The following is a 27,666-nucleotide window of genomic DNA, read 5'->3' on the forward strand; positions in this document are numbered from 1 at the left end:
TGTGTAAAAGATACTTTAAAAGCTAAACTATTTCTTAAAAAATAATTTAAATAAATATTCTCAAAATAACATAAAAATTATAGTCCTATGAACTAAATAAGAGAAATTAGAGAAGACTAAATATGTGATCTTGTCGTATGAAACTGATGTCAAAGTTAATAGGCTTGTTGTGTAAGTTTAACGGGTTTTATAATAAGTAAGTTGTAAGAATATTTGTTCTTTTTGTTCTTTACTTAGCGTAAGTCAATATTTAATTCCACGTCAAAACACACTTGTTTACTAAAAAAAAGAACCCAAAAACTACTACAACTTAATTTAAAATTATATATATTCACAGTATTTAGATTATGTATCCTTAAATAAACAAAAAGTAATTTACTTATTTATTTATTTAATAAAATAATTTATTTTTATTTCAAAATACTAAATAACTCCTCTTTTTTAAAAATAATATATATATATAATAACATACCTTTTAATAAATAAAAATAATTTATTTATGTATATATAACCGATACATATATAATAATTTACCCTTTTAGTAATTAATTAAAAAAAAATACTATTTATCCTTTTTAAAAATAACAGACATATAATAATAATAATTTATCCTTTAATATATATAATTTATTTTTTAATAATTGAAATGTAGACGTTTAAGTTAATATAATTTATTACATTGTAGTATATTTAATTTTTTATTCAAATTATTTTTTAAAATATTGTATATATTTATCAGATAAGAATGAATATTATTATTTATTCGATACTATAAAAATTAATAACTATTCCTTGCTTCAAAATAATTAAATAAATTAAAACAATGGTTACATATTTTTGTAATACATCTGTTATAAAATTATATATATATATATATTAATGTTATTATTTTTTTATTAATTATTCATAAAACTATATATATTTTAATGTAATAGAAATGTAAATAGACAGGTAACCTACTGTATTTTCGCTGGTATATATGAAATTGATTAAAAAAACAATTTATTTAAAATTGAAGTGTACTTAATTTACTTTATGTATTAATTCTTTTTCATTTATTAATTTTTATCACTCAATTCCTTAATTTAAGATTTCAATTTATAATACATTTTTCACATGCATGACGATAAAATTACATAAATGCATATTTGATTTATGTAAAGGTATGTTATTACAGAATTTGTAATTTTGAATTTCATAAAATTTATTAAGAAAAGGGTATATTTTAATATAGATACATTTTTAAAATCGTTAAATTACACATTTAAAAATATAAAAATTATTTAGTGGAATTTACTTATAATGTATTAATAGAAGATGTATGAAACTATAAATAAACATGGCTTGAGTCTCTCAAATTCATGATCATCATGAATGAGGAAGACGAATATAAATAGGAATTGCGAATTGCGAATTCTGAAAATTGTGAAAATTCTGTGAATTGCGAATTCTGAAAATTGTGAAAATTGTGTGAATTGGGATTTCTGAATTCTGAATCTGAAAATGTCACGACAAACGGTTTACGTGCAGCACTGTAGCGGTGTCAATGGCCTCGAGAAAATCATTCTCAGAGAAGTTCGCGGCTTCTCTGCGGAGGTTTTCGTCGTTTTCATCATTCATTGTGAATTTTGATTTCTTCATTATCTATTGTTACAATCAATTGCATTCATTTTCTGCAGATTTATCTATACGGTGGTCAAGTGATATCGTGGAAGAATGATCTTGGGGAGGAATTGCTTTTTGTCAGTAGTAAGGTTCAAGTTCAATTTCCAAATGCACGCATCTTCCGTCGTTTTTTTTTTTTTTCAGAGAATTCATGTTTCGTTTTTCACACCATTTTTGTTGCAGGCTAGTTTCAAGCCTCCGAATTCCATACGTGGAGGTATTCCTATATGTTTTCCTCAAGTATGTGTGTCTATCCTTTTCCCTGTTTTCCTTTTCTTGCATTTTTTATTTTTTTTTTAAGAACTTCTGATATCTTGTGTTGTGCAGTTTTCGATTCATGGCTCTCTTCAGCAACATGGATTTGCAAGGAACAGGTTTTGGGCCTTGGATCCTAACCCCCCGCCGTTTCCCACCACTAGCACCAACAGAGCTTTCATTGATTTGATTCTTAGGCACTCTGAAGATGATGCGAAAAATTGGCCCCATAGGTATACAATTAGCTTAAATAATTATGATTCTGTTCAATTTAACAAGTTGGATTGAGGGAATTTTTTTAATAATTTGTTGTAGATATGAGTTCCGGTTGAGGATAGCTTTGGGACCTGCAGGAGATCTGTTGATGACATCTCGCATTCGAAACACAAACACTGATGGAAAATCCTTCACCTTCACATTTGCCTATAATACATACTTCTCTGTTACTGACATCAGGTCTATATCGGTCTTGTATCATGAATGAATCTTTTTCTCATAATTCAAATTTTCACCACTGCTGAAACATGCGTATATTTTACTTTTCATAAAGTTCTGGAAACTTCAAATCTCAAACAATGTAAAATGGCACCACACACTGTCTATTCTGTTTTGGAATAACAATTTGTTTTATTAAGATAACATGTATTTGCTTTTGGCCGTGACCTTGTCTGATATAGAATTACATTGCTTTGGGATTTATGACTTGTGTCGTATGTAAGATAATTGTCACCGTTCGTATGGGCAGTGAAGTGCGAATTGAAGGATTAGAGACACTAGATTATCTGGACAACTTGAAGAATAGAGAACGATTTACTGAACAAGGGGATGCTATTACATTTGAGTCGGAAGTTAATATTTATTTTCGATGGAATAGTTTTTTTCTCTGTTATTTATATTTTATTGCTTCAACTGCATAACTATTTTATTTTGGTCTCTTTATACCATAGGTGGACAAAGTATACTTAAGGACTCCCACAAAAATTGCTATCATAGACCATGAAAGGAAGAGAACTTTTGTATTGCGAAAAGACGGGCTTCCAGATGCTGGTGAGTTTTCTAATCTTGGTACCCTTCCTTTGTATGCATATGGATCATGTTGAAACGTGATATATTGTGAATGCAAGGGTAAAAAAACAGTGATCAAGTATTTGTGCAACCTATTTTGGTTACTCGTGGCATGAATATGTATATCTTAGCATGCATTTGTCATCATAGCTAGTCTCATGAATCATGATAAAACTATGTGTTTGATTCAATTTATTTATAAGGAATAATCACTCGAGTTTTCAATCCCCAAGGAAAACTTATGAAAAATAAATTATTATTTTTCCAAAACCATCTCAAACATGGACTAGAGCGATTTGTTCCATAACACTAAGATATGTCACATAATTTGGAGTCCAAATTAAGAATAAATAGCTTTTCATTGGCAAATTCTTGATTAAGTCATTTAAAGAATTGTTTCATTCAAGTTATAAACTTAACTTGCAAATGATGAATAAAACATTATGTATTTTTAATTTGAAATTTTTTTTTGAAAAGAGGGATTAGAAGGAAAAGGTTTAATTTAATTTTATTTAAAAACTTTACAGAGATTCTTTTACAACACTCGTATCATTCTCCATTAAAAATCACTCTTTTTTTTTTTTCTTTGCAGTGGTGTGGAATCCATGGGACAAGAAAGCGAAAACCATATCTGATCTAGGGGATGGTGAGTACAAGCATATGCTTTGTGTTCAAGCTGCTTGCATAGAAAATCCAATTACTCTTAAACCTGGTGAAGAGTGGAAAGGAAGACAAGAAATATCTCCAGTTCCTTCAAGTTATTGTAGTGGTCAACTTGACCCACGAAAAGTACTTTTTACTTATTAGGAGAATGAGTTCCAATGCATCTTTGTAAAGGTAATTCACTAAATCTTTATTGATTACAAATAATCATATTATATTAATACAAACTTTATGAGATTATCTATGGTGTAAATTTTATCCCATCAATGGAATTTTATAATAAACTATAAGCTTACTCAGTGATATATGCTAGATCTAGGCTGATGAAACCCCTTTGTATGAACAATGAAATACCAGGTTTGCTTTTATTTTTACAGTGAGTCACCATCTCAAATTTGTTCATGTGTTACATGTTTTGCACTATTGAATATGGCCATTCATAATATTCACAAGAAGACAAATATCCAATGATGTTGTTCTTGTCGAATCAAATTTAGTATAGTTAAGCATATTTCTTGTACCAAAACCTTTATTATAGTGAAGATTCTTGTTATATTAGAAAATGAATAAATATTAATATTGCTAATTATATTTTTAACCATGATCGACTACGTGAGATATTTGTAGATAACATAGCATTTATATATATATATATATATATATATGGATAACTTTGTTTCGTTGAAAATTTCACCACCAAACTCATATATCTTCTTTTAAGATTAAATATTTTCATGAATAATTAATACTTATTTATATTTCATTTTAGCTTCATGAATATTTATCCTTCTAAAACTATGATATAAACTATTGTGTTCTTCTCATCAAAGTTACGCAAAATTTATACTATTGACAACATATTTTCAGGGAAATAACTTAAGAATACAACGCTTATATTTAATAAATTTTATTATTATTAATTAAAATAAAATGAATGATGAGTATCTCAGGAAAATAAATATTCAGCAGGTTTTAAAAGAAAGCATTTCATTTATTTAAATATTGAAACTTCTCTAGAAAGTAATAATATATTTAACATGTCATAAAACTAATAACAATTTTCAGAATTTAACTTCCGTCAGAAAATATTATGACATAATCATCATAAAAAAATAATTGAAGTCAATAGAAAAATACTGATAGTAAATTAAATATAAAATAATTGTTTTTAAAACCAGTGAATAAGAATAGTGCATACATATATTGAAGGAAGAAAAAGCGAAAATGAAAATGAAAATGAAAATGAAGGAGAAGGAGAATCAAAATTAAAATGCAGAAAAATGAAACCTCTCTGTTACAATAGTAATTCATGCATGCATAATTTTTTTTATAGACTACTATTACTACACTTCGTTTGTAAGTATTGATTTAATTATATTTTAATAATTTATTTTTCATATTTAGTTTTTATTATTTACCAATAATCTATCAAGACAAAAGTTAAAGTAAAATTGTCTCATACTTATATGTGTCTTTTACATCATAGCATCTATATAATTTTTATAACATTAAAAATAAATAAATATATAAAAATTATTTTTATTATTTAAAAAATAAGAATTTTATGTATTTATAATTATTCTTTTACCATTTAACTATTTTATTTATATAGTTGGTAGAAAAATGTTTACTAAAGGAATATTGAGAGGAAAGAAGAAAAGGAACTTATTTTTAAAAAGAAGAAAAAGTTGTATTATACATATAAGTACATCTCATTTATACTATTTATTTTTAAAAAATTGAATTATTTTTTAACTAACCAATCAAAATAAATTAATTTTACAGTAATTAAAAAAATACAATATTATTTCATCATAGTTATCTTTTGCTCATTTAAATCTTTGAACCTCTAACTAAAAATTCCTTGAAATATATATTATTATTATTATTATTATTATTTTATGAGAGTATTACTAATCACCAATTACATTATGAGTATTATAAAATTTAGAATTGATTATTTTTATCTTTTTAAATATATACATATATTTTATGTTTGTTTATTTATTAACCAAAAATATTTTTTTTAATTAAACTAAAAAATAAAAATAAATAATATACTATTATTAATTAAATAGTATAAAATAATAAAATAAATTAAGATAAGGTTAAAAATAACATACAAATAATGATAATTATAAATAACATAAAACAATTAAAGTAAAATAAGGTTAGAGACATACATCGACTAAAAATATTTATAAAATAAACAAGTAAGAATAAAAACTTAATATAATATAATTTAAAATTTCACATTTTTCTCATCAACTTGTGTCGCCTTCCTTGGAAAATTAAGAATGATATACACATTTTATTTCTACTTCTAACTTTTGATTTTTTACTTTCTTGGTAAAATATAAGAATATGAATGTGCAAGTTCATCTCCTATTTTTTGTTTTTATTTAATAATATTTTTTGTTATTTTTATATCAGTATATGACTTTTTTTATTTCTATAATTTCTATAATATATTTAGAATTTCAAAATAATACAATATTTACATTATTTGATAATTATAATAATAATAATGCGATTAAAATAATATAGAATTTGCAATGTTACAATTATCATATTTGTAACCAGTAACAACAAAGATTCATGCATAATACACCCTCACTCACTTTTTAATTTGGGTTTAATTATATTACAATGTAATTCCAGTCTTTTTTTTTAATTTAGTTCCGCGAGTTTCAAATTATTATAATTAAGTTTTTTGTGTGACTCTTTCATTTGCATAAAACACTAAAAAAATTACTTGAATAAATAACTAAGAAACAAAAACTAAAAGGTTCCGTGTTTAAAATTTAATCAAATTTTACTAATGAAATTGTTTTTCAATTACCCACGATGAATACCCACTTAATTTAATTAATGAATAACCCGAAATATTTATCACTAATTACTCATGGACTTGTGGTTATCACTAATTGTAAATTATGTACAGATTTCTCAATCGATAAAAAATGTAGATAACATTAAAAAAGCTTTACCAACGGAAATTAGTTTAACCTTCGTATCACTTATTTGCTTACCTATAAAACATTTGTGGGTAGTTTATATTTACTTTATTTTAAATTTTATTTATTATAATTTTGACCACTTAAAAAATAAATATTAATTACTTTCATTTTACATATATAATTTTTTGTTTTTTAAATAAATTACATATTTACAGGTACATTAGATATCTTTACTCAAGGAGTTAATAAACACATGTGATTTGAAACAAATAATAAAATTGTACATGACCATATAAATTAGATGTAAATTTTAAATTTTGATATTATATTTGTTAAATAAAATGATTGATGTAATGAAAAGTTTGTTAATAATAAATTGTACATGATCATTTAGGAAATAAAATGATGCTTCGCTCTTATCATCCCTTCATTGCTACATTTTCAAATTTTTATTTCACCTGTTGCCCGCAAACCTGTTAATAATACATTACTTTTTATTTAGTATTAGTTTGTTGTTTTAAAATAAAATATTAGGCTTTTTCCTGTTAATTTTATAGGAATGTTTTTTTGTTTTGAAATAAAATATTACGTTTTTGTTTGAAAATACAGTTTTGTTTCTTTTATTTGTGGTTGTGTTTATTTTATAAGATATTTTCTTACACTTTTTATTTAATTACTTGAAATTTAAACGTTAGTCCCAAAATATTGTATTTAGTAATTTGAAAAGAAAAAAAAATTAAAAAAAATGTAATGTAGGTTTTGAAGGTGTTTAGAGAAAAGACCTATAGATATTCGTAACAATTTAGGAATTGGAAAACATTTAAAACTTAACAATTTCCATTTAATAGAGAAATTCAGAATAATAAACTGCGTTAATTATAAATTAAAAAAACACACCCAAACATACTAAGCTTGAAATTATATAATAAAAAAGTAAGTTTTATGGTAATAGTATATAATATATTGAAGTGCTTTCCTTGAAATAGGTTTTATAATTTAGTTAGTATACTGAAAAAGGAAGAAATAATATTAGGAAATCCAAAGATAAAGAAAATAGGAGGATGTGTATAATTTACAGGCAGTAAATAATGCTAAAATAATTTACAAAAACAATTATAAACAAGAGAACTATTGATAAAATTTGTATGATCTAAATGGTTGAAAAAACCTACAAATAGTATACTTCATATCTACTCTATCACCCTTTTTTCCTTACTTCCCGTCTCCTTCCTTTCCACACTGCAATCACACCTATCATTTCAGATTTACATTCACAAGTTAATATCATATTGCTAACTCCTCTCAAAATTTAATAATTCAACTTATAAACTTGTTTTAGTAAGCAAAATTACATAATATCATAATTTTATGATGCTAAAAACTAAAATAAAACATACCTTTATAAGATTATAATGTTATATATATGTACAATAAAAATTAACTAATATTTTAGGTTGTTTGACAGATTTGATAGTATTAGACCGGTTTGATATGAGTGTTATGTATTATTAAATTTTGACCACAACTGAACCTGCTTAATACTAACCTGGGCATTTTCTGTTTTCAATTTTTGAAGCTCTTCCTGAGCACAGATAAGCCTACATGTTACAAATGCATGGATTAAGATATATCCACATATATATTTCACCATGTAATCCAACTATATTTTATGATACAATACCTCCATTGCAAATCAGTTATCTCATGAAGTAACTCCTTCTCCCTATCCTGAGCTGCTTCAAGCTGCAGAGTGCATAACCAACATTACTCCATAAAAAATTGAAAGGAAAAAGCAAATACAAAGTCATTCATGTAACACTAAAATGTTAAATAAGCCGAGAAAGTTAAATAACCACACAAGCCATTGTATAGTAAACTTTAACAGTATTTATTAGTCTGTCTCCACTTTTAAATTTATTGGCCTTTTAGCTTTTAAACATTTATTCCAGTTTTCTCACTAAATAAATTGAGAAAGAGATTGAGTAATTTTAGAAAAATTATTCCAATAACCAAGTCATTTATTGCCTTTTCTTAATTTGTGTAAAAAAACTTAATCGTCAATTAGTCAATTACTAATTAACAACTTCCGAGAGGAGGAGGAGGTTGGAAATAAGCACCCTTACTTTCATTTGTGTCATATAATCATTAACTTCCCACGATTATCCAAAAGCACACTCAAGTAATAGCGAATCCTATGTTTTAATTGAAAAGCTTTCCAGCAACCAAAACTGGTGCAGCCTAAGAACTTAATCAAACACCTTTCACGCTATTGTAATTCTAAATTTTCACCACCCCCAAACACAATTGACATTAATATTAATTTATTATCCAACATTCTTGTACTGCGGCCAAATGTAATTTTTTTCAGATGGCACATCCACAAATATGTTCAAATGTTACCATAATTAAAAAATAAGCCCCAGACATACATACCAAAGATTTTTCAGCTCCTGCTATTTGTGCTAGGGTACATGAGCCATCAGCTGTACAGTAGACGAGAAATAATTGAAAAGTATTCGTATAAAAAAACAGAAAACAAAAGTTAAACATATATTCAAACAAAAAGTGTTACTGGTAGAACCTGTAGAGTCACCGGCAGTAATAAGCTTCATTAAACATAAAATGCTTTCCTGTAAAAAAGTCATTTAAGAAACAGTTACTAGTGAAAACTAGCTGAAGGAGACCAGCCATAACTCATAAGGCCATAAAGCAGAACATACCTGTTGAAGAATATTTGTCTGCAGTACAGAGTGCAACATAGGAAACACAGCTTGGCCCGAAAGATTTGATGATGTGGCTTCAGATGCTGGTAATAATGGCAAAGTTGGTTGTACAGAAGGAACATTATGCTGGCTAAAAACCTGCATAACGCGTGTCGTTCCCATGAGATGTAGAGTTATAACTGCCTGCGTGTGTGATCTAAAACCAACATCCTATTATTTAATTGACGCATTCTTCAAACCAAATAAACTAAACACATTGCGACTCTTTCATTTTCTATTAGAGAAAATGGTAGCATCAATTTCCGGCAAGGTTAGTTGCAGGCAGCAAATCAAACACCATTAATGCCCATGCAATGCAATAAGAATAACATTAACAAAATGACATATCCTCTATAAAGTAAGAGGAAAGTCACAAATATCGGTATGGATGCGGCCTAATTAATTTTTAATATACTGTCGTAGCTAAGGGAAGAAAAGGGACAGTTATACAAACTTCAAAACCACAAACCTGCATGCTATGACTCTTTTGCAGTACAGGAGAAGGGGCAACCTGAAAAAAAAAAAAACATCACATAGTATTTCAGTGTTCAACAAGAAAGGAGAATAATCAGTTGTAGAGTAATTACTCACCTTTTCTGGGTCAACATTCTCAGATGTAACCTTAAAACGTCCTCTTTGCTGTACAACTGGCACTTTCGATTTCTCATCAGTGTCATCAGAATTAACTGTCAAAAGAATGATTAATTAGACAGAAATGCTTAGTAATCCATCATCGGGCTTTAAGAACTCAGCTGTTATCTGTCCTTTCTTTAAAAAATGTTGACACTAGACAAAGCATTTGATGGGACGAATGAATATAAGCAGTTACCTGATGATCTTGAGACTCTTGATGGAAGTTCAGTAAGTACGTCCTCTCCTGTCTGTGGAACTGAAGTTGCATTGCAACTTGAACCGTTCTGGGGCAGATTTTGTAGTTTCTCACTGCCATTTATATTGCTAAGTATTAATGGTAATGCAGATAAAGTATAATACTCAAAGGATTAAAAGAAGGAAATAAGGTATCATTAGAGGCAATAGTATGCTTAAAAGGATAATTACATTCGATACAAACAAAATAAATATGTTGATAGTTATAATTTAACAGTTAGAATAATAAAAAACATACGTTATATATAGTAAGACATTACTGTTTGGTTTATATTCAAACCCTTGAATTGGATTAAGGCACCTAAACTTAAACAGTACACAACAACCAGTAAGTATTTGATTTCTAAAACATAGAAGTTATACTATCATTGATGATATAAACCAGCCCATGCCACAGAATAATCTAATTAATTTAGTAAGTTTTTTATAAGACAAACGAATATATTAATAACTAGTAATCAAATTAATTTGCAAAATTAAATGACATAAATAATATTGGCCTGAAACACTTTGACATGTTAATGTTGTTTATCAAATCTTGTTTTAAGCTATCAAATCTTGTTTATCAAATTACATAATCTAGTAAAAATGTCAATGAAATTGTTTTCTTCCAAATGAGAAAGCAAAGTTCTAGCAGAGAATAGGAAGAACAAGAAAAACACAATACTGTTAATACATAGCCATAAACTAAACATAGAACCTAATGCCAGCGCCAAATAAATCGTTATATGATATATCAATGTTTGATGAATATTTATTTAAGCATGTCTGTCACGAATATTCTATATGGATCAATAAAGTATTGCTCCAAAGTTCTATACATGAGACGGAATGAAATGGTCTGTGTAAATGTGTGTAAAAAGGTGCTGCGGGCTATCCTTAGACTGTTTCTTCCTGCACCTCCATAGTTTCTTCTGCCACCCCCATATACAACATGAAAATACCTTTTTAACCTTCTTGTGCCACCCCATAAAATAGCTTCCGGATTATGTAATCCATACATGCATTTAAAAGAGACTTCCAGATTATGTAATCCGGAAGTTAAAAAAAACTTCCGGATTACATAATTCGAAAACTAATCATGCATCTGAAAAAAGAGTTTCGGATTATGTAATCCGGAAGTTAATTATGAATTTAAAAAAAGACTTCTGGATTACATAATCCGGAATATTACATAGGGGTATTTTTGAAAATATGAAAATGTATGGAGGTGGGAGAAGAATATATGGAGGTGCAGGAAGAAACAGCCCTATCCTTATAAGAATGTTTAATGACCTGAGATCCAGGTTCAGCCATTCCAGAGGATGGAATACTGAAGAAAGCCCATATTTTATGGTTAGGATTTTGGATGAGGCTATTTTGTTCTGCACTCCCATGGTTTCCTCCTACACCTCCATAGGGGTGTGTAAAAGACAAAACTACCCACCTTGCTGTCACCCTTTGCCACGGCCACCCCATTGCCGTCCCCGTCCCGCCCTGGTCCATATATTTGTGTCATGGACTAATGGAACAACTTATAGGTTGCATAATACAAAATACAATATTGACTTCCAGATTATATATTTGGAGAGTTAAAACTGACTTTCAAATTACTATTCTAAATTGTCTAATTCGGTACATGCTTTTAAGTTACAGATTGCACAATCGAGAAAGAAATTTAAACCAAAGGATAAAGTGGGAATTTTAATGTTTATGGGGTGCAGAAGAAAAGTATAGGGGTACAAAAAGAAATTCCCTATGATGATCACGCCTACCCTGGTCCATCGGACAGAACGAGGAGTTGAAAAGGGACAACCACATCAGCCAAAACAGGCTTCAGAATCACAGCACAAATATCAAGCTCAGCCACGAAAAAAATAACTAATAGAACAAACAAAGCCAGAAGAGTACACAACACACTCTTTACAATTGATTAAAATTTACTGAAAATTACAATAGCAGGAGCGAAACTCATTAAATAAGAAATGGAACCCACAAAGTTTTATAATCTCCAATAAATTTCCGTTAATAATAAAGATTGTGTTGGTAGCATTTAGCAACAAAGCAAATGCAAGTGCAATTATCAAAAGTAAACTCCAAGCACTTTACTAGAAAAAGATTAGACAAAATTAAACTGACTTAATGCATAATTGTGATATTCACCTTTCTGGTCGAATTGGTGGAAGGGTAACTTCTGGTAAGATGCTTGATGAACATCCTCTTCTATGATAATGAAGGGTGGACATTCCCTCCACAATTTTTCCACCGTTTTCCATGTCAGATTTCTCACCCAAATTACTGTCCACGTGATCATCGACAGAGGATGAATAAATTTGTTGTTCATGGCTTGAATTGGTGATGCTAGAGTCATCTTCGGATTTTTCAAGCCTAGTTCTGGAAATGGCAACACATTATAATAATTGGATTAACTTGATTGACCCGTTTCCGAACTGTAGAGACAGATGTAATTTATTTCAGAATATAAGATCCCAAGCCAAACGGAAGCGTTAGCCTGTGATGTTGTAAACTTATAATCTCATAAGTTCTCGTAATTTGAAAATTACAAAAAGGTGTAATCTACTAGATCTGACATCAGATGCATAATATATTAGAAGCATACTTGGCATCAATTGCAGAAACAGAAGCTGATTGATTTCGCGTCTCATCATTTTCTTCCTGTGAACCAAAGGCATTAGAACTACTCCAGTTAAAAAATTGCTAACAAGAAACAGAAGAAAAACAATATATATATATATATATATATATATATATATATATATATACACACACGCAAATACATATACTTCGTATAATCATAAGTTATAACAAGTATAAAATTAATTTATAAATACCATATCAACAGATCGAGAAGGGTTGTGAAATGCACTCGGTAATTGTTTCTCTTGTGAATCAAGTGTAGATAAAGAACTTGAACTTGCTGCATGATTCATATCGGACATAACATCTTCGAAATCATGGATCTAGAAGGAAATAAAAACCTTTAATTAGAAACTCTATAACTGTTGGGGTCACATGTTGGTTGTAAGTGTGAAAAGATTGGACCATGGTGTGTACCAAGGAAGCCTGAGCCTTCATATCTTCAAGATTGAAGTTCCAGCCACTAATTCCTCGTTTGTATTCATTCTATACAGGATTAACACAATGATGTCATGGGCTTACTATCAAATAATATATTTAGACAATAGAATAAGATATTTTGAAAGCAAATGGCATAATTCTGGCACTCAACTTAGCAGTTGCTCTAAGAAATTAGACACAGTAGTTGTTACCTGTGATAATTCCTCCATCTTTCCATCAGGCATTTTCTTCTGTGCGAGCATATCTTCTTCTTTTCTCTATGAATGAAAAAAGAGCTTATAAAAATATTACATCATTACATGGGCCAGGGAAGGAGGAAAGTTATGGTAATAATAAGGAACCTTCAGGGCCTCCATTCGATCACCTAAAGCAGGCAGCCCCTCCAAGAGCCTTCGAATATGATCATTGGAGCGAGCCTGCTTAAAGAAGGAATGCTTTAACAACTTGCTTGCAGAGGGTCGCTTGGTAGGATCTTTTACCAAGCAGCTAGCAATCATCTGCTTAAACGACTGGAGAGAAAGAAGAAAGATGCGGATTGAGAATAAAGAAAAAACGAGTGAAAGTTGAAACTTAATTAAAACTTTGAGAGATGAAATAACTAGGTAAGGTGACCTTAGAGAACTTCTTATCCCTTTCGTAGTCAAGGCCAGGTGGTGCATTTTGCAAAGTCATGAGCAGTACCTGTAATGAAACCAGGTGGTAGTAGTAAATAACAAGCATGATGTGTTTTTGTTATTTAATAATTAGCTAGTTAATAGTATACCCACCTTCATTGGTGGAAACTTTGAGAATGGAGCATGACCATGAGCAAGCTCCAAGGCCGTAATACCAAATGACCAAATGTCAGCTCTGGAAAAGAATAATATTAACTTCATATGGAAAGTGAAGAATAGTGAGTAGAATAAATTATTATTTTTATTATTATTATTACTTGAAGTTATAGCCATGGAGTTGCTCCATGACCTCGGGGGCCATCCTGTAATGAAGCAACAAAAGGTTGATGAGATGAAGAATGAATGAAATGCGGAAGAGTTACTGCAATGCGACAATGCTAATGAATGAATATACCAGCAAGGTGTTCCAACAAACGTATTCCTCGTGCGTTGACGGTCACCAGAATCAAAGAGGCATGCGGAAACGCCAAAATCGCCAAGCTTAACGGCGCCGCGCGAATCGATGAGAATGTTGCCAGCCTTGACGTCGCGGTGGATGTGGCCGTGATGGTGAAGGTACTCCAAACCCTTCAACACCTCTTTGAGAATGGTCGCAATCACAACCTCCTCAAACCCGTCGGGATGCGCGGCTTTAAGTATGTGGAGGCACGAGCCGCCAGACATGTACGGCATGACAACCCACAGATTGTGCTCGCTGACGAACGAGCAGTGCGATTTAAGCACGTTAGGGTGGTCCACCAGGATCATCGTCTGCGCCTCCCGAGACACGTTGTTCTGCACGCATTGCCGCATTGCATTGCGTTTATTCAAATTTATTCATAATTTGTACCGAATTAATCGAATTGAAACAGAAATTAAAAATTACTGAAAGCGATGATAGATGATGATACCAGATCGCAATTGTCACGTTCGAAGTCGAGGATTTTGATGGCGACGACCTCATTGAACGGAACGCAGAGCGCGCGGTGAACGGAAGCGCTGACGCCTTGGCCAATCTCTTCGTAGAGAAGGTAATGCTCGGCTCCGATCGGATACTTCTTCTTCTCCGTCTCCTTCTCTTTGTCCTTGTCCTTCATGGCGATGGATCGTTGTTGTGACCTGAGATTGAGATCGGAAAGGCGAAAAAGCGAGAGAAAGAGGGAGAGAAAACGAAAGAGGTGAGGTCACGTGAAAATGGGTGAGAACAAATGAATGAATGAATTGTGGTGAGGGTAAGGGTAAGGTAAGGGTAATTTCTCGTGAAATTGAAACTATTGGGCTTTCTCTTCTCTCTCCTTTTTCTCTTTTTCGGTTCTGTTCCGGCCTTATCGGGTGGCCACTATTTCCCGCCACCTTTCTTCTGCAACCAACTCTTCCTCCTCTTCCTACTCCTTCTCCTATTTCTTTTTTTTATTTTATTTATTTTCTTTTATTAACACTAACATAACATGCATTATATATATTTCACTCTCAAAAATAAAAAAATAAAAAATATATGCTGTTCAATTTTCTACATGGTTTTGATTGCAATTTTCTAGATGAAGAAAATGAAAATCTTCTTTGATTTCATAAATAATCTTTAAGAAAATAGCGAATGTTATTTTATATATAAAATAATATTTAAGAAAAATAAATAGTCATATAATTTAATTTTAATGATTTTCTTATTTCACTGTTCAATCAATTTGGTAGAAATGCAATTTCATCTAATTAAATTACAAGTAATTATCCATGGTAAATTATAAATTGCAATTATTAATTGAAAACAACAGAATTAAATGAATTTGGTTAATGCTAACACTTTAATTAAGGTTAATTAGGTATAAATTATAAAATTATAAATTTAAAAAAAAATAATGTTATGTGTAAAGATATGATATGTTTAATAATGTCATAGAAATAATAAATATTATTTTGTAAAAATATTTTTATGTTAAATATTAGAATGCTTATAGTGTTTTATCATTTTGATTGTTGTGATATTTTATTATTTTTGTCTCAGTGTTAAGTCATAATTTGATAAAGAAAATATCAGGATATTAAGATATATGACGCACTATAGTGACATATAGTAAAGTAGTAGTTTTATATTATAGAAACCAACATTTTAAGAAAATAAAAATCGAAGTAATAAAAATATATATCTTAATATATTTAAACATGATAAATATTAAAATTTGAAGAGAATATTACTTTTATGTTCTGATACCATTCCTTTTTGAGGTATAAAATATATATTTAATGAATATTTACTATAACTCCTTAATTGTCTTTCAATAGGTATCCTCTATTTCTTTTTCTTTCTGATAAAGTTTTTATTGAAATTATTATAGTTGTTCATATCTCAGTCTAAATATAACACAAGTTTGATTATATTTATAATCACATTTATTTAAATAACAGGAGTTATGTATAAATACATTAATAAATAAAATAAAATGGATGAACTTTTTGTTGGAGATCTCACATCGACTAGAGATTAGAGCTTTTCATTGTATATAAGTGGTGCAATCCTTACTTCATTGAGCCAGTTTTATGAGATTGAATTAGGCTTAAAGTTCACTTTGTAACACTTTTAATTCTCTAGTTTGACAAATCACATCTCATTCATAAATTATTGTTTGCTTTTATATTCTTTTTATATCTATTACTTTATAGTTTTTTTTATTAAAACAAACACATTTTTAACATACAAATTATTTGAACCTTGAATTGTATACATAGATTTATTGTTTAACCATTTGTAATAGTTTTCAAACTCAAAAGCATTCATTTACATTTCCTACATCTCAAACAACAATATTCTCTTTTTCCTCCAAATGAAGATTGATTAATATTTTAATTTTTCACACCTAATGAGTTATAGGTTTTATTTGTACTTGAAAGTGACATTTTTCTCATAGACTATTTGAAAAAGTGATAATATTTGCAACAAACTTATTTAGAATACTATATCCATGGTAGAAACCTTAACTTGGTGATTTATTTATAGACCCTAAGGTAAGGTGAAACCGCCTTATGCATATATAATAAGACACACGATAATAATTATAAAACAAGTTTTTCCATCACTTCAATAACATAATAGACTACACTAACATATATTATTTAGTGAATAAAAAAGGTAAAGAAACACAAAATCAATTATCTAATAATCAAACATCTATACCTCTAAAGTGTTTTGGAGTGACATCTTGTTCCTTTAAGATGTTTGAAGTTATTCGACACTTCTCACAATGTTTTAACATGAATATATGCATCTTTAAAAACAGTGGACTAGAAAAAAAGTTTAGATTGTATTACGAAGTGGACTTTAAGCCTAACTCAACCCCATAAAATCGGCTCATAGGGTTGAGGTTTGCACCCACTTATATACTATGAAAGGCTCTCATCTCTAGTCGATGTGGGATCTCCAACACACCCCCCTCACGCCGAGAGTGATAGATAGAAGCTCGTGCGTGGGACTATATATTATGGGTGGTCCGATAGCGGCCCGATAGCAGGTGGCACGATAGGCCCAACACAAATCCCACATCGACTAGAGATTAGAGCCTTTCATAGTATATAAGTGGGTGCAGACCTCACCCCATTGAGCCGGTTTTATGGGGTTGAGTTAGGCTTAAAGTCCACTTTCGTAATATGGTATCAGAGCCATTTCGAGCCTATCCTAACGAGTAATTGTTGGGCTTATCAGGCCACCCGCTATCGGGCCGCTATCGGACCACCCAACATATATAGTCTCACGCACAACTTCTATCTATCACTCTCGGCGTGAGGGGGGTGTGTTGGAGATCCCACATCGACTAGAGATTAGAGCTTTTCATTGTCTATAAGTGGGTGCAAACCTCACCCTATTGAGCCGGTTTTATGGGGTTGAGTTAGGCTTAAAGTCCACTTCGTAATAGATTGATCTTTAAAACTTTTTTTTCACCATTATAATAACCTTTATACGATAAACTATGAAAATGCCAAAATTACTATTGACTTTCTCTTCAAAGAAACATCCTTAATCAAGCATTTAAAAATAATATCTCATATATTGACTTTACCAACAAATAAAATAATGATTTTGTCAATGCAAAAACAATTGTCAATAACATTAAGTGGTGACATAATTCAATTATGCTCCATTGAATACATTGTTTGTGTGTAATAAATGGTATGAGACAAAACATTTTCTCCTTTGACATATAGTTGCCATAAATGTACAATCATCTACATCACAATGAATTTAAATTCCTTATTTAAGTCCAAAACAATACTATAAATAAACTTTTCTTTTTAGATCATGTGATTATTTGCTATGTTGTTCATCAAAGTTGTATCTTTATTTAACAAATTGTAAGGGGTTGTGATTTTTTTCAAAAAATATGAATATTCTTAATAAGATTTATTGGGTGTTATATGTAGTTAACTTATCAAACATTATCATAAACAAGGTGTATATCATTGCTTCATGAAGCTTTGATGCTTGTTTTCTATTCATTCTCTCATAACATGATTGAGATATCTTTGTGGTAAAAAAAATAATACTTGTAATAAAAATGAATAAAATAAACTCTAAAGACACCACAAATGTGGTGATGATTACTTTTTCCAACTCTTTCAACTATCCAAGCGCAATTCTTAGTGTTGGTCCATTTTTTAACTTCTTTCCTTTGTTAAGTTTCCAAAAACAACATGTATTTTTTTATATATTCTAAAATCTCAAATAAGGGATTAGCATGACAATTTGCTTAGTGAATTAAATTCAAGGAATGAATTTTAATAAACTATAAGTTCATTTTGTGATTGCAAGTAAACATCACCTGTCTTAAATTTGCTAACTAAGTTTGGTTCACTCAACGAAAACAATACATTACAATTATTTTATTGGTTTAAAAAAATATTTTTTGATAAATTTTGATATATGTATTTAAAAGTTGTTCCTAAAACACAAAAAAAAAATAAAAATTGTGTAGACAAACATAATATTGATATATAACAAATTAAATCACTTATTTAAGAATTTATTAATTTTAAACAACATAAAAGTTGAAAAGTAGTTCAAATGTCTTTTAAACACAATGATTTATCAAACAAAATAGATATTTAATATATTGAGTTTAAATTAGGTGTCCTCTTATATTATAGTTTGGATAACTATATAATGATTATGATAATCGATTACAAAATGAATATCTAGTAACAAAGTGTTTTCTTGTGACTTATAAACTGAATATTACATATAACAATTTTGATCAGAGACCCCTTTGTCTGGGGAAACAAGAACTATTTATTTATACTTTTTTTTTTCTATAATCCAATTTTCAACTTATGTTAATAATTTATTTATTTGAAAATCCCATAATATTTCTTAAAAAAATTAGACACAAATACCTAAATTATCAAAGAACACTACAAAATAAAAGATCTTATACATTATCAAAGACAAAATAAATTATCAAAGGCTAGCATTTTTCTCCATCAAGATACATTGAAATTGTGAAGGAAGAAGGGTTAGAGATATCTCAACAACTCTTGACCCAAATTCTACAGAGATACATCATAAAATTACAATTAGAGTTAGGACAAAAAAAGTTCACATAAGAGTCTATGAACTCAAAGACAATACTAGGTGTTCAAAGTCAAGTAAAGGGCCTCCATGCATTGGGTTTGTGGAAGGTGTGACTCATGTCTTCTCTCGATTTTGGATTCTACTTGTCATCTTATACATAATGACTTTGTTCACGAATGGAGAGTGAATATGAAAATAGGATATTGTGCTAAGGGAGATCACACACAAAATGTGGGAGTTGTTGATAAGGAATATGTTGTTATCAAGGGAATACAAACTTTGGGTTGTAGCGGGGATGAAACAACTAAACTTTTCAATTGTGGAAGACCAACTCCGAGTTCCTTGACCTCTGATCATCGAGTTGAGGTAAGAAGGTAATTAACATGAGAACTTCAAATGTTCAAATACCTGTGGTATCAAAGTCATTTAGAACCTGTCGTAACGAGAGTTTCTTAATGTAAATCTTACCTTATAAGTCAACTTTATAAGGTTGAGTTAGACTCAAAGTTCCCTTTTTAATAGAATTTGAAAAAATTGTGGATTTTAACTACCATTTCATTGCATTATTCATCATTTTTCCTCTTTTCACTATATTACCAATTTTATTTCTAACATGTAGCACATAATTGTCATATATAAATTTAGTAGTTTTGCATTTCCTATTTATTCAACTACTTTGATAAGAATGGTTGTCATAATATCATGCATGCAAACAATACCTTTATTTCAAAATGATAAAACAAAATTCATTTCTATATGCGAAGCCATTAAATTTAATTATTCTTTTTTCATTAATGCTTGCAACATTAACAAGTGGCAATATCCCACTAACATCTTATCTTATATGTGAGTTTCAAATCAGTTTTATATCTAAGCTTACAAGCCATGAAAACATTATTGGTTTTGATTTTCGAATAAACAAAGTTTACAAGGTAAAAACTAAACCACAATATTCAAAATATTTGTTTTCTTTCTCTAACTTGAATATTACTTGATTATATAAAAAAACATTATCTTATATCAACAATTTTAAAGTATTTTTACACTACTTCACATTTATATTGCATAAAAAGCTTAATGCTTTCCGTGTTAATTTTACAATTATTACACATTTTCATAACATCCACATTTTTTAAAAGAAATATTTATATAAATAAAAAACCTTAATTTCAAATGTTTACTATCTTAAAACTTGTCTCTAAGAACATTCTTTATTTCAATTAATATATATTTGTTTTAAATTTTGCTATTGAAATTTGTTTTTTCCTTCACTAGGAGGCTTGTTGAAGTGTTAAAAAATCTTAATAAACTTGTATATCCACATAACTTTTTATATATCTAAAAGTTCATTATTGATACAATTTAAAATTTATTTCAAATTATCTTAGGAGATTATCAGTTTGAATAAAATAAAAACACACCAATATAAAGTTATATATATACATGTCAAATTTTACAGTCATACTTAATATAAGAGTTTTTATAAAAAATAAAATAAAATTATATATTTAAAATTAAAAAATTTAGATTATAAATTTAAATAAAATAAAAACACAAAGGACTACAAAATGAAGGTCATATTAATAAATTATAACTAATATATAATAGTTAATGCTTACAAAATTAAGACCCGGCATAAAAAGTATTACCAAAGAGGTAAAAAGAAAAATTAGAAGAAGGTTTAGTTTAGTGAGAGTTAATTTGGATTAGAATGAAGAATTAAAAGAGGAGTAGAAAAAGAGCATTATATTACACATGCGTGGTTGACGTGTTCATCCTCTACAACTGCAACAGACTAGATTGTTTCTCTCTCTAGTCTAGGGTTTCTCCCTCCGCAACCGTACCTTCATCGGATCGCTGCCGTTTCCGGCGCCATTCCGATAATTCGGCGACATGAAGCTCACCGTCAAGACTTTGAAAGGGAGCCATTTCGAAATTAGGGTTCAGCCCTCCGACACTGTCAGTAATCTCCCTTTCAATCCAGCTCTCTCTTTCTCTATTCGCTATCACTATCTATAGTTTTCCTCCATCATTTCATTTCCACCGACTAAAACATATCTACTCTGCTGATTCATGTGGTTCATTTTCAAATTTCGGAAGCCAACTTTTTCTCCATTATTTTTCAAATCACTGCCTTAATCGTTATTATTCAAACTCATCCTCCATTGATTTTGTTTTTATACATTTTACAAATTCATTTGGTAATTCGTGGATGCTAGTGTTGCTTTTATTATTATTGCCAGGATTTGGTATGTTCCGGGCGTGATGATACTTAGTCCCCAGATTTCGATGTTATTTTGGGTATTATTAGGGATTGGTGGTAGTGTATTGACTGGCTTTCATGTATTTCGCCCCCTTGTATATGTATTACACTGATTATAATCCCGATTCTATGCTGTCTATTTTGCTTTAATGTGAATTCGTAGTTATAATATGTATGAGTCACTGGGCTTTATTTATTCAGTAAATTTTAGATGTGCTATTTTCCAATTCTGTTGTCTATCAGTTGAAATTGTTGTTGTTTATTTAGATAAAGTTTTCCTGCTTCTCTCACATCAGGTTATGGCTGTCAAGAAGAATATTGAAGATGTACAGGGCAAAGATAATTACCCGTGTGGACAGCAATTGTTGATTCACAATGGCAAGGTTTTGAAAGATGAAACTACATTAGTTGATAACAAAGTGTCTGAAGATGGCTTTCTTGTTGTTATGCTTAGTAAGGTATATTTCTTCCTTCAACAATTGCACAGGCAAGCTACCTGCTTACTGACTGTCGTTTAATTTCAGCTCCCAATTCCACAATCAACAGCTATTCAGTGCTTTCAATTTATCAATATAAAATGGAAACAAGATGCAGCGCTTTACTTCTCGATAGTGAAATTTATTTGTTTACTATTTAGATAGAGAGATTTATTGATTTAACAAATTAAAGTGATAACAATCTTTTGCTTGGATTCTCTCATCCACTGATATTTTTATCTTGACATTATGAGGGTATTAGATCTTGTCACATAATATCATTTACCCTGTTTCAATTAGATAAACTCAATTAAGTCATTTTTCTTTCAATAAGCTTTAGCATGATTTATTTGTATGGTAAGAGACACAGTTTAACTTCTTTTACCACATTTTGCCATTCTATTTACAGAGTAAAGCATCAGGTTCTGCTGCAGCTCCGTCTGTTCAGGTGTGTAATGCTCGCTCATTTTTGGATGTTTTCTTTCTTTTCCAGTTTTCCTTATCTGTATTAAATATAGTGAAATTGTGTCAGCCTGCCAGCACTCCTGCTTCAACTGTATCAACATCCAATACCAACCCTGCTTCTGATCCTCCGGTGCAAACTCAGTGAGTCTATCTTTGAGGAGGTTGATTTCTATGGCAGCCAGCCACATTTTTCCTTATTTATTTTATCCCGTTTTTCAGGGCTGTGAACAACATTACATCTACCACGGATGCCCCAACTACTAAGTATGGTTTTTGTCTCTACATTTTTCTTCAGATACTGTTAATAAATTGTACTGAATTTTTTATTCTGGATGCAACAATGTACTCCCATAAAATACTTAATGAGTGAATAATGGTGAATTATCATTTGGATCTTTAGTGTTACATTCAATAGGAAAGATCTGTCATATTTCGAATTTTAATCTTTAGTGTTATAGTTTTTCTTTTCCTCATGGGCTTTGCGATAACCATAATTGTTTTAATCAAATGAATTATTTTGATCCGGACATTGTAATAGCAGTGTATTTTTTTATTCAAATAGTTTTACTGAATGCTCTCTGTGGTATTCATTTGGTTATTGTAGTAGCCATTTAAGTAAAATTTGATATTTGCTGACCCTAGTTATTATCTAATATAAGATGCTTTGTGGCTGATTTCAGCTAACCATGGTGTTATCTTTCTTTTTTCTTTTGGCTTGTATTCATTGTTGAGTTGGGATGAGTTGTTTTTTCATTGACATTGTTCCCTTTCCTATCATCAAAACAAAACCATTCTAAATATGGCCTATTTTTCATTTTTGCAGTGTTTCCGCAGATACATATGGTCAGGCTGCATCGAATTTAGTTGCTGGTAGTAATCTTGAGCAGACAATTCAACAAATCATGGACATGGGTGGTGGCAATTGGGATAGAGACACAGTTACTCGTGCTCTTCGGGCAGCTTATAATAACCCAGAGCGTGCAATAGATTACTTGTATTCTGTATGTCTTAACTGCTTGTACTTTTTGTCAGCTTAAATTTTCTGTCCGACATGTTTGTATTAACAAATCTTAATTCTTTTGTGCGTGTCTTTCAACAGGGAATCCCTGAAGCAGCAGAAGTTGCTGTGCCAGTTCCTAACTACCCTGGTAGTCAGACAACTGAAACAGCTGGAATTTCTTCTGGAGCAGTTCCTGTAGGACCTAATTCATCTCCCTTAAATATGTTTCCTCAGGTAAAACATGTGGTACTAAATGGATCATCAAAAGTAATTCCATTTTGGTATTTGCATCTATTTCTGTTATTTTTGTGATTACATCAAGCTGAAACTCTCTCAGGAGGCAATTTCAAGTACTGGGGCCGGACTTGGATCACTGGACTTCCTTAGAAATAATCCCCAGGTGAGCTTGCTGCTCCATCCATTGTTATTCTCTTTATGTCAGAAGACATATTCTTGACTATCCAAGTTGTAAGAAGGATATTGGTTAAATTACTCTATAGGTTCCTATAATACCACAAATTCCATTAGGTAGGTACTTGTAGTTTAACATGTTAAGAGTTCTTATATTTCTTAAATTTTTTTATGAAGTCCCTAATGGACTGACAGCTTTGAAATGTTAACGGATGCTTACAGTCTGTCAAAAGTGTACGTGGTTCATGTATCACATGCAGAATGCATTTAATACTCATTGGGTTGGTGTCTAAGTAGTAGCATAACATATTATAATGCTCAGAAATAGTCTCCACTAGATCTACAAAGAGTAAGTATATGGATGAGCAAACCTATATACTATATTCATACCCAAATTAAAATCTTTCCATTTTTTTGTAAATTCTTTTTTGAAAGATTCTGTTTTCTTTCTTTCTAAATCTCCCCCTCTAAATTCAACAGCATTCTGCAGGCCATTCGTGTCGACATTAGAAATACCAAGGACTTCCAAAAATTGACATTTAATAGGCTTAAAGAAACTTATTTAAACTATAGAGGTCTCTTTAAATTTGTTTAGTATAGGGACCTTGAAAAAAAAAATATAAACTATTGGAACTTATTTGAAAATTCAGTAAAACTCTGGAGACAGTTCTAGACTTAGTATATTGAATTTTTGTATTGATGAAACTAGACACCTAGGCAATGTTTGTACCTTGATTCTTTAAATCCTATACATTATGTCCATGCTACAAAAAAACATTAACAATTTAAAGAATGAGCATGAAACGTGAATTTGGAAGTTATCTTATTTATCTTGAATAATATGTTAGGAAAGGACTAAATAAGGAAGTAGCATTGAATAAACCATCAATAGTTTAACGTCTGTAATTATGTTTGGCATCAACCCTTTGCCTTATACAACAACCAAAACCTGTTTCTCCTGTAGGTAGGATCGGCTACATTAATGAATAACATCATTGTATTTGTTAAAAACTAATATTCCGGAGTGACAATTTTTTAATGATTTCTCTCACAGTTTCTCTTGGTTGTCTTCCATCTTGAACTATAGGGTTATCCTCTATTTTATGTGCCCTTAAAAGTTAGGCTTCTTTCTTTAATCACATGTCCAAACCATCTTAGTCACAAATATAATATCTTTTCTTGAAGAGGAGTTACTTCCCTGACACAAACATTGCTAATATTTTATTCTCTTGTGTGACCACTCTGCCAATTCAATGTAAAGTTCCATGCTTACAGCACTTGTGATCTTCATGTCCTCTATCATCTCATTTTCAATGCCACCATAAAACATCACTAATAGTATGTATGTCTAATGGTTCTTTCCTTTTAGCTTAAGACGAACCTTTCTATCATAGATAACCCTAAAGCATTCATCCACTTCTTCCACTCAGATTGTGTCACAGAATCCTATGATTTTTGTTTCCCTTTGTGTTACTATTTCTTTTGAGATACCTAAACTTGTGACATGCTATGGATGGTCTCTACTTTTGTCATCTGAACCTATGTTGGGTCTTGTTAAACTGATTTATGATGTACTTTGTTCCTCTGCTTAAAAGAAACGTGATTCTGAAGCTTCCTTCCAATCCTTTATCTTATAGATTTTCCATAAGTAAAGTTTATTTTGTGAAGCATGTCGAAAATACACTTTAATTGACTGCTGTGCCTTGACAATAGACTGAAAACGTTTGTTATTCTTTCATGTTTTGAAGCATAGTAGTCAATACCAAATAGTGGTGCAGAGTGATCACTCTCCCCCCGAACCCCCACCAAATGCTATGGCGGATAGTGGGATGACTGCTATTTTAGATCCTAAATAGGTTTAAATGAAAAAGATGGGTCGTAAATTCTATTGGCTGGAAATGTCACCAGGTAAAAGTCTTATAGCCATCACACTTGGAGCGATTGTGAAGGGTGTAATTTGTGCCATGATGGCTGCGACTTGAGTCATGCTGCAATGACTTCTCCCTAGCCTATGACTCAGTGCAAATGCATGATATTGTCTAGTCTGGTTTCAAGCTTTTACATGTAGCCAACCTCAGCTATTTGGATAAGGCTTCTTGTTATTGTTGTATCTAGCTTCAATCTTACTTTTTATAATTTTTAAGTGACCATTTTTGTCTGTCTGCACTTCCAGTTTCAAGCACTGCGTTCAATGGTGCAATCCAATCCACAAATTCTCCAGGTATTCGCTTTCTCAATTAATTTCCTGACTACTGACAGTTATTGATGTGTAATGTAATGTTTATCACTTTCCATTGCAGCCTGTGCTTCAGGAACTGGGTAAGCAGAATCCCAGTCTTTTAAGACTGATTCAAGAGCATCACGGAGAGTTTCTCCAGTTGATAAATGAACCTATTGAGGGTTCTGAAGGGTGAGTGTATTTCTTGCTATATGTGGCATATTAGATTTCATAACAATAACATAATGGTTCAATTCAATCAATTCCCAAACTGCTATTCTACTCTCTCCTAATTGGTCCGTCAAGTATTAAAATTGTTTAAGTAATCTCTGAAGTATTGAATGTATGTATGTTACTTTATTCCCTCCATTAATGTATTTTATTAGTTTAGGGATCAAATTGACGGTTTTTTTAATAGTTGGAGGACTACTTAATATGATTTCAATCACTTTCAGGAGTTTTTTATACTTCAGGGACCATTTAGGAGATAGAACAATAGCTCGGCAATAAAATTTATGCTTTACTCGAATTCTTGATATACCGTTTCAATTGTTTGGTTGTCAATTTTCCCCTTACATGCAAAATGAGAGAAACGTTTCTACTGGTTAGCTCGATACCCTGTTCTTATATAATATAGAATTAGGAGTTTACTTGCATAGTTTATATTCACGTAAATTTTGAAGTAGAAACGAATCCATCTTTTCTGTCAGAGATATATTTGACCAACCTGAGCAAGACATGCCTCATGCCATCAATGTGACTCCAGCTGAGCAGGAGGCAATTGGAAGGGTACGCCTCTCCTTTTTTGTAGTCTATACATGTCATTTTCATTCGCGCTGAGTTATCTGATCTGTTTTATTATGTGCTGATCGATATTTACTTACCATTGGTAGCTTGAGGCTATGGGATTTGATAGAGCTTCGGTGATAGAGGCATTTTTGGCATGTGACCGTGATGAGCAATTGGCAGCCAACTACTTATTGGAGAATGCTGGAGACTTTGAGGATTAAATCACAACTCTACATTCTATGGGAAGGAAATAACTGCTGATTTCCTGGCGAAGCTTGGACGTAAGAGCTCAACCTCTCTATAATACATCCCCTCGATGCCATTCGGGGTAACTCTGCTGCGGCTTAATTCTTTCTTTTTTATGCGCCAAAAAAAGTCGCTAATCTACATTACTCACATTGATTCATAGTTTTCTTTGGCCTTTTTTTTTCTATAAAAGAATTAACTTAAATTTGACTTGGATAATATATGGGGTAGAGTTTGGATTAGTTCGAAACT

General features: G+C 30.6%; 3 protein-coding genes across 4 annotated transcripts; 2 read left to right on the forward strand and 1 right to left on the reverse strand.

Moving 5' to 3' along the window:
* The first annotated feature begins 1,335 nt into the window (after positions 1 to 1,335).
* Positions 1,336 to 3,914, forward strand: LOC137818153 (putative glucose-6-phosphate 1-epimerase). The gene is made up of 8 exons (XM_068621405.1): positions 1,336 to 1,596; positions 1,680 to 1,754; positions 1,849 to 1,905; positions 1,993 to 2,153; positions 2,236 to 2,376; positions 2,666 to 2,768; positions 2,868 to 2,967; positions 3,578 to 3,914. The coding sequence occupies exons 1-8, from the start codon at positions 1,504 to 1,506 to the stop codon at positions 3,790 to 3,792; spliced, it is 945 nt and encodes a 314-aa protein (XP_068477506.1). The 5' UTR covers positions 1,336 to 1,503; the 3' UTR covers positions 3,793 to 3,914.
* A 3,723-nt stretch (positions 3,915 to 7,637) lies between these two features.
* LOC137819478 (serine/threonine-protein kinase BLUS1) lies at positions 7,638 to 15,416 on the reverse strand. Of its 2 annotated transcripts, none has more exons than XM_068623341.1 (20): positions 14,901 to 15,416; positions 14,405 to 14,784; positions 14,268 to 14,312; positions 14,104 to 14,185; positions 13,949 to 14,017; positions 13,678 to 13,845; positions 13,528 to 13,593; positions 13,313 to 13,381; positions 13,090 to 13,218; positions 12,858 to 12,913; positions 12,401 to 12,631; positions 10,200 to 10,312; positions 9,962 to 10,056; positions 9,840 to 9,881; positions 9,329 to 9,469; positions 9,190 to 9,238; positions 9,042 to 9,091; positions 8,290 to 8,351; positions 8,155 to 8,206; positions 7,638 to 7,859 (listed from the first exon to the last, which is right to left on the reverse strand). In XM_068623341.1, the coding sequence occupies exons 1-20, from the start codon at positions 15,084 to 15,086 to the stop codon at positions 7,854 to 7,856; spliced, it is 2,091 nt and encodes a 696-aa protein (XP_068479442.1). In that variant the 5' UTR covers positions 15,087 to 15,416; the 3' UTR covers positions 7,638 to 7,853. The 2 variants fall into 2 exon arrangements, with proteins under 2 accessions (XP_068479442.1, XP_068479441.1); XM_068623340.1 differs by having other exon boundaries at positions 7,638 to 7,847; positions 14,901 to 15,388.
* Positions 15,417 to 21,217: 5,801 nt separating this feature from the next.
* Positions 21,218 to 27,656, forward strand: LOC137818147 (ubiquitin receptor RAD23b-like). Its single transcript, XM_068621400.1, has 12 exons — positions 21,218 to 21,505; positions 22,106 to 22,267; positions 22,695 to 22,733; positions 22,818 to 22,891; positions 22,970 to 23,014; positions 23,574 to 23,751; positions 23,850 to 23,984; positions 24,088 to 24,150; positions 26,335 to 26,382; positions 26,462 to 26,571; positions 27,090 to 27,168; positions 27,273 to 27,656. The coding sequence occupies exons 1-12, from the start codon at positions 21,440 to 21,442 to the stop codon at positions 27,387 to 27,389; spliced, it is 1,116 nt and encodes a 371-aa protein (XP_068477501.1). The 5' UTR covers positions 21,218 to 21,439; the 3' UTR covers positions 27,390 to 27,656.
* Positions 27,657 to 27,666: the final 10 nt, after the last annotated feature.

This window comes from Phaseolus vulgaris, chromosome 10 (genome assembly GCF_000499845.2).
Source record: "Phaseolus vulgaris cultivar G19833 chromosome 10, P. vulgaris v2.0, whole genome shotgun sequence".
In the NCBI taxonomy this organism is placed as follows: Eukaryota; Viridiplantae; Streptophyta; class Magnoliopsida; order Fabales; family Fabaceae; genus Phaseolus; species Phaseolus vulgaris.